We start from the raw sequence: 11,733 nt of genomic DNA, 5'->3' as shown, positions 1-11,733 counted from the left end.
ATAAGTATGTAACACATTGTGGATCTTGTGAGGTACATGTTTACATTAAAGGCGTTGTCGGCGTCATGCGTGATCGCCATGGCTCATCAGACAAGGAGTGGGGGGGGGGGGGGGGGGGGGGGACCCTGACAAAAGACGAGAGAGAAAGTAGGGTTTGTTGGCCAGAAGTTACTCCGAAACCCTCTGGGACTATTCAATGCAACATCTGCCAAGGGTGGCGACCCCTTTCACACCACTCCCCTGCGTTCATATAGCATTTCTAAACGGGCTTTTCACCAGTGCAATGACACAGCGAGGAGAGTGAGCGAGCAGAGATATCGGTAAAGGCTTTATTGGACAACCCCGCAGTGACACCCCCCACCAGGCTTTTTTTTTCTTCTCGGCTGTGCGCGCGCAGGAGCAGCTGTCATTGGCGCTTGTGCCCGCGCGCTGCATTTAGCGAGACTACCCTGTTTGAAGATTATGCTGCAGCTCTTGGCCATCTTGTGTCAGACAGGATGAGAGTGTGAAAAAAACACCTACAAGGAGAGGAGCGTTTTTTTTCTTCTCAACGTTGACAGGCGAATACCACAGAGGCAAAAATCACGTCTGCTATCGGCGCTGTGTGTGTTGGAAAGACCTCGTACGAGCTGTGGATTATTCCTAGGACATCACACTGAAACCATGAGCTGGGGGACAGAGCTATGGGTGAGTCCTGGTGCACTTGTAACGTTTGCTCTCGCTTTATCATTGAGTGCGTGCGTATAACGGTTCTCAGAATAAACACGCGTGTGACAATGCGCAGTACCCCGCTTTTTTCCGCTAAAAACGATGTCTAGTGAGCACGTCTTTATGCGTGTTAGTGTTCGATGACACAAGCTAAAGGGGGGCTAATTTGTAGCAGTTATTGCGTGAGATTGTGTGTTTTATTACTACGAGGTGGCATGGTGTTGTTAGCAAGAAGGGAATGGTGCATAAATATGGGCAGCTAGCGTTAGCTCGCCATCCATTTTAGTTTACATTTGAGCCTTTCAAACCACGCTTTTGCACACACCCCCTCGCAATATAACACGGCAATTCCCGTTTCCCAGCGCAGACAAATCGTTGTGGCTGTTTGTTCTCTTTGCGGCGACGGTTGCCTTTTTTTCTCTTTGCTTGTTACCGTGTAATGAATGCATGGCTAACCCGCAGATAAATGCGCACATCTCACAGGCTGCATTATCAAAGCAAGCAGAGGAAGTAGATAAGGTTAAGTTCCCCTAGTTGTGCATCTCTGATCCTGAGGTTACTAAAACCAGAGGCAAATGTTGAACTCGTTCTTCCACTAAGTAGCAGGTTACACTCATTTCACTACTTATGGATTTATTACAGTCGCTACTTTTAAGCCCCCCAGCTGTGTAGTTGTTTGCATTCTCTAAAAAGTATTTGCATCTACAGAGAGATTTCAGATAGATTTTGAAATAAAAAGTTTTGCCATAGTAGCTGTTTCGAAATAGTAGGTTAACGCAGGTGTTGCTAATCACATTAGCGAAGGATCAGAGGTGTAATTAATGTGATTAGTAACACCTCTTATTTCATGTCAAGATAGTTGCTGTGAAAAAAAAAGAAACCGCATACTACATAGGCCTGTCTGAAAAGACAATAATATGGTTCCTGGAGTCACCAAGACCTTTATGAGCAGCAGCAGAAGACAAAGTAGAAGCCCGGTGACCCGACTACAATAAATTCCTCTACCATGATGTCACTTTTAAGCCTATTCCTCTTTGAAATTGACTTTCAGGCAGTGTTGAACTTCTTACAACCTGGAAGTAGCCCTCATCAAGCTAGCTGGCATTTCCTAATTTGTATTCAGACACATGCTCACACTTGTAAGGCAACCATGTAAAGAAAAAGGAAAAAGCAAAGCAGTAATGAACATTACAGCACTCTTTTTTTTTATGACTCGATAATAGGTAGTTGCTGCAAGTGTGAAAGAGTGATTCTTCTCCCCCCCAGAGGTGCTTGCTTGTTGGCTGTTTCATTGCACGTTGCACGTTTTAAATATAGCACATGTGCTAGTTTGTGCTTTGGCACAGACATGCATGAAGCCAAGCACGGAGTATAGATTTGAACCCGTCAGGAGGGTCAGAGTGTATTTACATAAACTCACGTTGCACCGTTTTTCATGCAAATATTTATAGCAAACACAGCTTCTTTTAATATGAGGTGTTCAGCTTGAGAAATGTATTTGCTTGGTTTTTTACCTGTGTGCAATATATCACATTACAGTCTCTTTAGGATTGCAGCTTGGAGCCCTTTTTGCCCTGACACAAACAGCAGTCTAAAGTCAATGTTATAAGTTTGATTTTTTTTCTTCTAGTAGACATCAAGTGGTCTGGAGATAGTTAACGTAGGGATGTTTTTTCATTTAAAAAAAAATGGAGGGGGAGCCACTCACTGAATTCTCCAGTAATTTACCTGGTCCAAAGTTCACAAAGAAAACCAATGGCACTCCACATTTTGTTGCAGTTTTTCTGTGCTCTCTGTGTATTTTCATTTTTGTACCACAATGCTTGGCTGACAAATGCTATTGCCTAGGTAGTCATGCATAGCCAAAATACCCTTGAGGTACTTTACAGACTTTCATGTGTACCTTTTGGTCTGGAAAGCATTTACAAGTTTTTTTTGCAGAGAATAATGTATTACAACCAGATGCTTGCTTTTTTTTCTTAGCAGGCTGAATAGAGTCCAGACACTTGATTCTTCAACATGCAGGTTGATTTGAGCAGTGCTCTGCAGGTGGACAATGCACACAGCTAATTGGGCTGTCGTCCCAACACAGCAACCTCAGCTATGCTATTGTGGCAGCACCCACACTTTTAAGTAGAACAAGGATGTAACTAACCAGTATGTTGTTGGTTAGATTGCATAGTTGTGCCCTGCATCTATGCACGATCTTTATTATGTACAATCCAGTTACTTTTATGTTTATTAAACAAATATAAGTAGACATCCCTCACATTTGAAGAGCTATAGGCAGAAAAGTTTTCACAATAAAATTGTTATCATAATAACTGTTTTAAGATGAGTGCACGGTTTCAGCATTAGCTGTCACAAGGCTCGAGTGTAATGTTGCACTCACTTAATGCAACGCTATCCATTTGCTATAAATCTAGAGAGAACAGCATAGCTGAACATGAATGGATGAAATATCAAAAATTCTGCTTGCGTAAACCATCCATTGCTTAATCATTGCAGCTGTAGTTATTATCCTGGCACAACACAAATTACTGGACATTAGCCTTAAAAGGAGCATGCAGCGTGACAGATGAAGGTTGAGTCACGACATGCACTGGACTTTTTCAACAAGCTCATCCTGTTGTTTCTCGCTTTGAACAGGAAAGTGTATGATATTTCAGGAAGTGAAGTAAAAGTAGAGCACAGTTTCTAAACTCTTAGCCACATGGTGAGGTAGTGCAAACAGATCTTATGGCGATATTTCTCCCTTTGCTGCTTTGTGGAGACAGTAGAGTATAACTGAAACTTTATCACAATAGAGAATAAAGTGTTAGCAGAACTGTATCAAATTACTTTTGTGGCTTGCAAATGTGAGCGTTAGACAGACTAACAGGGTAAATAAATGAACTTGACTTGTGGTGGGTCTTTATTGTTTGAACTGCATTACTCACAATGAGTAAAGCACCAACCAGTCAACTCCAAAATGTTGAATACCTTTGGTGCAACATCACAGCACCAATAATAGCATTCACTGTGTTCTTAAAGAAAGGTTTTGAGAATGTTTACTGGCATGCCATCACACTCATGTCCTTGTCACAGTACCAGTTAGATCAGTGTTACAGAAACAGTGTGTCAGAAGAGCATAGCTATGGTTTGCAACATTATTTCTAAACAGCATTTGCCACTGACAATACAACCTAACCAGGATATTAAACATCATTACATTCTGACAAAATGCTATAAAAAGTAAGTTGGCATCAAAGTCTTTGCAAGATTGTTAGGAAATAACTGGCTTTCTTTTTGTGAAAGCAGAGAATTGAGTAAAACAATTAGAATCACATGCATGCACAAAAGGGAATAAGCATTATGTACAAATGTGACCGAATGGAACGAAACAAGAAGGAAGTCAAATGTGGTCTAACTTGTGACTGTTTCAATGTGGACCTGGTGTCAGAAAAAAATTACAATTTTGTTCCTAACTATAGAGGTCTTGTCACCTTTAATTAAAAAAAAAAAATCTAAATCAAGTCAGATTGAAGTATTGAAGAAAGCAAGACCGCAGCATTTCCTCTGAGATGTTGCTCAGATGCACAGTGTAGAGCTGGTGCTTTAAGCTGCAGAGGTGCTACTATATGAAGATCAATGAAAGAAGAAGATGCACATAATATTCTCAAAAACCAAAGTTGCATAGCTGTGAAAACTGAAAAAAGAAGTTAACCTCACCTTCTGGCTTTACAATGTGACTATAGAGCTTTCCATTATGACACACCTTGAATGTTTCACTTCTCTCGTGTGGATAATTTGGGAACTGGACAGAAGCTGCTTTTCTCACAGTTATGTTGGAGTCCACTAAGTCTGCACTGCCTGTAGGATGTAAAAGTGTCTTTTCCTGTGACATAACTAATTGATGAGGCAACATGGACAAGGCTGAAACTCTACTCAGAGAGCAGCAGCTTAAGGTGAGTTGAGCTTTACAGAAGCATCTCTGGATTTATGAATGAGGACACAATATCCCACAGAAGTGAAGTGAACTTTCCCAGTTTCTTTGATTGTGCATTGTATTGTATTGACAGTTTCACCCAAGACATGGATCTGTGTATTGGCCATCAAAAGGGAAAGTTGTACGGTTTGGAGAGGATTTGTAAACTTGCTTGCTTTCTCTTATATTTTTAATTGGAAATTTTAAGTCAACACCTGATGGTTTTAGTCTTGCATTTGCAGCAGTGAAGTATTCAGGGCTCTTTTCCTGGTGGTGTTTTTGGAGTCTAGTGTTAGGCAGATATTTCCCCAGTGTTTTCTGCTGTTCCATTTCATCTTGATTCAAGCTCCCCTGGGGTCTAGCCTCATCCCTCCTGGTGTTCTCTTGATATTCAGGGCACTTCCAGGACTGAAACCTGAGCTAGCTTGTTTCTTTCTATCAGTGTGTTGGAGTCAGTGGGGGTCAGAGCCTGAAACCCTTGGCAGACTACAACCACCATTGCTCTCACCATTAAATCTTGTACCCGTCACCACCCACCTGCTGACTCAGTGATACCACTTCCAGTCCATTTTCTCTTCTCCTCCTCCTTTAAGCTCTTGTGATGCTAAAACAAAGATGAATGAATCTGGATTTGTTCTAAAGGCTCTTAAGGAGTGAAGAGCAGAAGAAAGTGGTATTCATACAGAATTGGCTCACAGCATTTTTTTTTAAATTAGCTAGACCATTTAGAGTAGAATTTGATTTGATTCTCATTTGCTGGTTTCTTAAATGTGAAAATTTGGTGCTTTTCAGATGACACGTGACTTCCTCCACAATGGGAGCGGTTTAGGCTGTTTTGTCATGTTGTCCATGGAAATGTGACTCATTTCCTCCCACCACAGAGTGTAACTGTAACCTCTAATCTTTAGTCACCACCTCTTTTGTTATTTGTAAAGCCAGACTCTAATCATTGCTGTGACAGTGGCAAATATACAGCTGTTGAACTGCAGTCACTCCAAGTTGACATGTTGTCACCTGAACCTTGTAGCTGTCTGTATTATCCTAATTGCTGTTATATTGTACTGCATACTGTAAGTGTGACTTGTAGTGATGGTAGTGTATTTATTGTCTGTTATTTTTGCAGCTTTTACATTTTGGTTATCCCCAAAGACAAATTGTATGTGACAGCACAGATGTTACATATAACCATCTAGGAAGCATCAGAGTGTGTGTGTGTGTGTGTGTGTGTGTGTGTGTGTGTGTGTGTGTGTGTGTGTGTGTGTGTGTGTGTGTGTGTGTGAGAACGTGCTGAAAACATGGGTTTAGTGGTTGTTGTGAATGCACTTCCTGATACTTTGCCTTCTGGAAATCTGTTCATTTTTATTCAAGATGTGGTCAGACCATATTATCAGTTACTTCAGGACTTGATTCATGTCAAATTTAGTTATTTAGTGGTAATAAAAACTGGACCATGCAGACATCCAGTTACTACATGTTTGTCTCCCACTTTTTTAACTGCGGGACTCCATTTCTACCAATTACTCTAGCCCACTCATACCTTTCTTTAATATTGCTCAGTAGCTCTAGTCTCTTACACTCTTTTCATGTTCACTCGTTTGGAAACAGCTTTAAAATACTGTTTGTTTGCTTTGACCATGTCAATACAGCATTTATGCGTTGTAGTTTTTTGGGGGGGATGCACCAACTTCTTAAACAGGCATTGGTTCTTCAGCCTCAGTCCCTTCAGTTTTGATTATATCTGTGATATTCCTTCCTTTACAGTTAGAATAAGAATAAGAACTGACTTCATATTTTATGGTTAATAAGTGACTGTGTGAGCTTTTTTGAGGCTTCCTTGGAAAACTACAGTGTTGTAATGGATTCTGCTTTTGCAGGATTCTGCATTAAACCTATTTTGTCTCAGCTAGACTGGTATTTTGAATAAGGTAGAAGGTAAATTGTGTGCACTTACATTAATAATTAATAGTTAATGATGCCAGGCAGAGAGGACAGAGAGCACTGATTGTAGTGTAAAATAGCTTTAACAGTAAATGCCATTTAAATCTTTAACCCTGATTCCCATTCAGTAACAGCTATGTCCCTCACATTTCTCCCTGAATAGGTGTTGCCCTCCATATACTGTACATTAAAATAGAAAACACTGCATAGAACTTTGTCAACATTTTTTTTTTTTGTGTAAGTGCCTCCATGATGAGTAATCTGCCTGTCTTGTCAGGCAGCCCCTAAAAAGAGGCATCTTTACTCATATCCTGAGATGAGGCATGTTAGGGTGGAGCGAAACGACTGCCACATAATTTAGAGATTGCCTGGGAAACTGTAGCACATATCTCAGCTCATTTAGATAAGTGAAAGTACTCCATGTTCCCTAAGGCCTTTACCTTGTGGAGAAGTAGTACACATATTAACATGAGCGTAAAAGAGAGAGAAATGAATGGATTTATAAAATCCAGTTATGGTCCCACAGTTTGTGTGGCCTGTTAGCAGATTACTGGCTTTTGTTCAGCTGTGTTGGTTTGACAAGTACACTAGTGAAAAAAAAACAAAAAAAACAAGTACACTAGTGAAAAACAAAAAAAAAACAACAAGTACACTAGTGAAAAACAAAAAAAACAACAAGTACACTAGTGAAAAACAGCGCTCTCTGTTGTATTAGCAACACTGCTCCCTGACTGCGCTAGCAGTAGTTGTATGACTTCACTTTTAAATTGTGTTATGCCACTCAAGTATAAATGACTTCTTGCTGATGTGCGCCTTCACCTTAAAGAAAGTGGTTTGACCCTTGTTATCTGAAGCTAAGCTGGAGTGAGTTGGAAGCATTTGCAATAAATGTTCCGTGTCACTTCTGAAGAAAGTCTCTAGCAAGACAGTTGGGTCAAAGTGTAAAATACATAAGATGCAAACATGCTTAATCTAGTCTCTCATTTACAACCACAATGTTTGCCAGCAGACTTAATTATAAGGTAGTGCAGTTTGTTTGTGTTATTTTTCTTTAAATTACATAAGTCCCATGGCAGCCATAATTTGATTTTAAGACTTGTTGACAAAGATGTGCAGTAATCTCAGACAGTATAGTTTGAGCCACTGCAAAGGAACATGTTGTTAGTATGTTATTCAGTGGAAAGTATTTAAATCGGGCATGTCATGGCAACATGTAGCATGACTGCCTTGAAACCCGGCATCTATACTATTAGGGACAGCTGAGCAGGGGTGTCATTTAGAACCTGAAGTCACTATTAACTCACTGCTTTGGCATGTGTCTGTATTTATTTACCAAGCAGCAACCTCTGGGCTTGTAAAAATGAAGCCAATGTCCAAGTGCCAAAGGTGCATTTCCTTAAATGGCCTAGTGAGGCTGGTTCCAAAGATGAGCAATCTGCAGCTGTGCAGTTACCACTCTCACTTAAAGTGTCTTCACACTTAAAAGTTATTGATGTTTGAGACATGGTTGCTTTTAATGCAAGGTGGGTGCTGAGACTGTTTTGGTGCATGTTGGAGCTTTTTTAAGCTCATTATTTTACATTATCTGACACTAGACTGACAGACACTGCAAGAAGTCTTTTCATAGCTTATTTATTTATAGGGGATGAATTTTAGCAATGACGAGAGGGATTGTGTTTGTGTAATACACCCTTAGCTATGGATGCCTTGAGCTGGTCAAACTGGTGATAACTTAGCACTGCCATTAGCACTTAGCAATCCTCTCATAATTTAGCTGTTAAAAAATAAAACAAAACAAAAAGTAGCAATAGTAATTATGGCTGAAATCTTTAAAACAGTAGTTCAGGTAAGTTCACAGAGGATCTTTCCTATGTGCTATAATAGCATATATCTGCAATAAGCTAATATCAGAAAATGCTGTTACAGGTTGATTCAATTGCAAGTTGTTTGCAAATTAGAGTGCCAGATTTAGGTAAAGTATAGATCAGCCTATATGTAATGGACAGTCAGTACACCTCTTGCTTTAGTGATCCATTTATATAATCTTATGAAGCTTATGGACAGGGAATCTATCACAGTTAAATGTAGATAACATTCAGCTTGAAGAAATGAGAGATGATTATCAACTGACAGACTAAAATATAAATTCATTACAGTTCATTCAAATTGGGCATTTTCCAAAGTTCAAAGTTTCCTTCATTCCACAGACCGTGTTATATAAAGAATTAAAGAGCTTTATCCTCCAAAAAGAAGAAAAACAGCTCAGCAGGAACAATGGCTAATGTGTGTTTGCAGGATTAGCCACAAAGCAGCCTATTGGGTAGTAAAGGTAGAAGGGGGTGTAGTAATCAGATTAATGACTTCATGGTTTAATCAAGTTCTGTGCTAGTTCCTTCTCATTATGCTTCTTATTCTTGGTGCATTCTCGGAGTTTACACTGGCCCCTGTGAAATGAAAATGTTTGCGTATTAGGTATTATCAGGAGTCTTTGCACCACTGTATTCTGGATCTTCAAACTATCAGCACTCAATTATTATTCCAGGACAGGTTTTTCTTTTCTCTTTTATCCCAGTGAGACGGATTAATTTGCGACTTATTTTCCTATCCTGTTGCTTCATGAAAACAGTGACCATGTTGCGGAGAAGAAGTGAGTTTTTTGTTTTTCTGGACAGTGCTCTTTCTGTGATTACACAAAAAGAGGAACAGAAAGAAGAGCCACCGCTGAGCCCTAGTGACGAGTATCTACAGGTGCTACTGCAGATGAAAACGACCAGTGCTGTAAGTCAAGTATTTCTGACTTCAGTCATATTTGCACAGTGATTCGTTTAGTTCAGACAAACAGCAGGATTAGTCAAAGGTATGGGTAACAGTCATAAAGGGTTCTGATATACTGTCTGAGTGAAAGAAGAGACGCCGAGCTGCAGCAGAACTTTCCATTTGATGTCCAAACTTTCCTTCTTGAGTTGGCTATGACTAACAACTGACATGCAGAAATGTCCTGTTACATAAATGCCACACGAAGCTCTTTTTATTAAAGGAGCAAACCTATGAGAGCTCATACTTCTTACCAGTGTTACAAGACAGAAGTAAATAACAAGATAGCACAGTAAAAAAAAAAACTATAGCTTAAAGCAAGAGTGCATTATGCACATGTGCATGAATCAACTTCCATCCTTAAATTTTCAGACCATCAGAGGAGTTATTTCTATAAATACCTGCAGTGCATGCAAACAAGAGTTGTTTTACGTAAGGTCATCCACCGCCTCAAACAGCTGTTCATATTTTACAGGAAGTTTTGCATGTATGGTTGCTGCACATGTGCATTTGCCCTGGACACGTGTGCCTTGTACTTTCACAGTTATTTTCATATTACCTAACATGAGACAGTTGATAGCTGATCCTAAAAAGTGATAATAAAAATTGTTTTCATATCATCATCAGTTTTGCTGTTGTTGGTAAGGCTGAGGCAGGGGGGCACTGTATTTGAAGAGTGTTCTACCTGCTAGTCTTTTTTTGCTTTAATTCATTATGAGGACATAGGTAAATTTAGTGCTTACACCATAATAAGTCCTTTTAACCCAAGTTATGATGCCTCTGAGTGTACTTTCTTTCTTTAAAGTTGCCATTGCCTGTAAGTTTGCAGGTAGGCTACTTATTGACTTTTGTAACTCACTGAATTTTGTGCTATTTATTTGTGCTATTTAAATACTCCACGCTGCAGCTGGTGGAGCTGTGATTGAATACGTGTACCATTTACAAAACTATTATTAGACCAAACCTACTTTGAAGTAATCATCATAATTTCACACTCAAAGCCTTAAACATTTAACATTAAAGTTAGTGTAACATCCTAACACAGACCGGCTTTTAGATGGTGTTTGATAATGATTTTGTTCATAGTTGGAGATAGGGCTGCCACGATTAGTCGACTAGTCACGATTATGTCGACTATTAAAATCGTCGACGACTAATTTAATAGTCGACGCATCGTTTGAAGCTTTGTAAGATCACAAAGGACGCAGGAATGAGTAGTAGGATTTAAGAGTGTAATAACGGACTGAAACAGAAGATGGCAGCACTGCATGTACAAGGATGCCAGCTGCCGTTAAACCCCGAAGAAGAAGAAGCAGCTGTGTCCCAGAATTCATAGCGCAGCCCAGCGCAGTTGTCAACAATGGCGGCAGCTAGTTAGTTTTAACTTTACTCTTATTATTCTTTCTTGGTCACAAAATAAACGTTTAACATATTTTCAGGCGAGAATGTAGCTGTGTAAACCTCAAATATCTGCTCAGTTTATCAAGACACCACATATTTTCAAAAGCGCTCCGACGTTTTCGGAGACGTCTGTTACCCACTAGCTCGTTAGCTAGGCGGGGGCAAGGCTAACTAGAGCCGTGAGAACACCGGACTCCCGGCAAATCGTTTTCAAACCCACCGCCGTCTTTCGCTAGTCAGGTTAAACATATATATAAGTCACTTAGATAACTTAAAAATGTTATTGTTTGGCTTTCTTTAGTATTTTATTTGTTCCTGAGTAAATCGGTTTGGCTGAGATTAAAGTTATAGTTTTTGCACAGCTAAAACTGTCAAGCAGACAGCTGATTATCAGAAGTGTGAGACGCTGGAGAATATACTCCGGTGTCCTGTTATATTTTAGAAAGCAAGGAGTTTATTAAACTTCACCGAAACAATCTGCAAATTTCATTAAAAATTAATAAACTACCATATTGTCTTTATTTTTAGTTAGCACAAACACTTCAAGCTGTAAGCTAATGATAGTTATATAAGACCAGATGCTGCTGGTGCAATAAGCTGTACGCTGTACGTCCAATGGATGATGATCTGATTAGTCGACTAATCGCAAAAATAATCGGTGACTAGTCGACTATCAAAATAATCGTTTGTGGCAGCCCTAGTTGGAGACGAGTGACGAGTACCTACAGCTCGTGCTGCAGATGAAAATAATTTTGTTTTGAGCTGTAGTATGCAAACAAATGCAAAATTTACACTCGACTGCTTATTTTAACAAAATGAAGCAACACATCTGTGACCTGGTGTCAGGTAGTTTTCAGCTGACTAAAAGTAAACTTTCAGTAATTTTACTAATTAAGCCATTTGGT

The 11,733-nt window shown here is 39.6% G+C and overlaps 1 protein-coding gene across 12 annotated transcripts in view; it reads left to right on the top strand.

Moving 5' to 3' along the window:
- Nucleotides 1-322: 322 nt before the first annotated feature.
- The window catches only part of fnbp1b (formin binding protein 1b), a 56,050-nt gene continuing 44,639 nt past the window's right edge, over nucleotides 323-11,733 (top strand). For all 12 annotated transcript variants that reach the window (XR_014906420.1, XM_085359945.1, XM_085359944.1 and 9 more), the window contains exon 1: nucleotides 323-687. Coding sequence is in view for 11 of the 12 variants with exons in the window: in XM_085359945.1 (XP_085216071.1) it covers nucleotides 664-687 (24 nt within the window). In the remaining variant the exon portion in view is untranslated. The remainder of the gene's footprint in view (nucleotides 688-11,733) is intronic.

The sequence above is a fragment of the Diplotaxodon limnothrissa genome, linkage group LG7 (genome assembly GCF_057381915.1).
Source record: "Diplotaxodon limnothrissa isolate DT_005_m linkage group LG7, D_limnothrissa_male_GT1.1, whole genome shotgun sequence".
Lineage (NCBI taxonomy): Eukaryota > Metazoa > Chordata > Actinopteri > Cichliformes > Cichlidae > Diplotaxodon > Diplotaxodon limnothrissa.
This window is presented reverse-complemented; position numbering and strand designations above follow the sequence as displayed.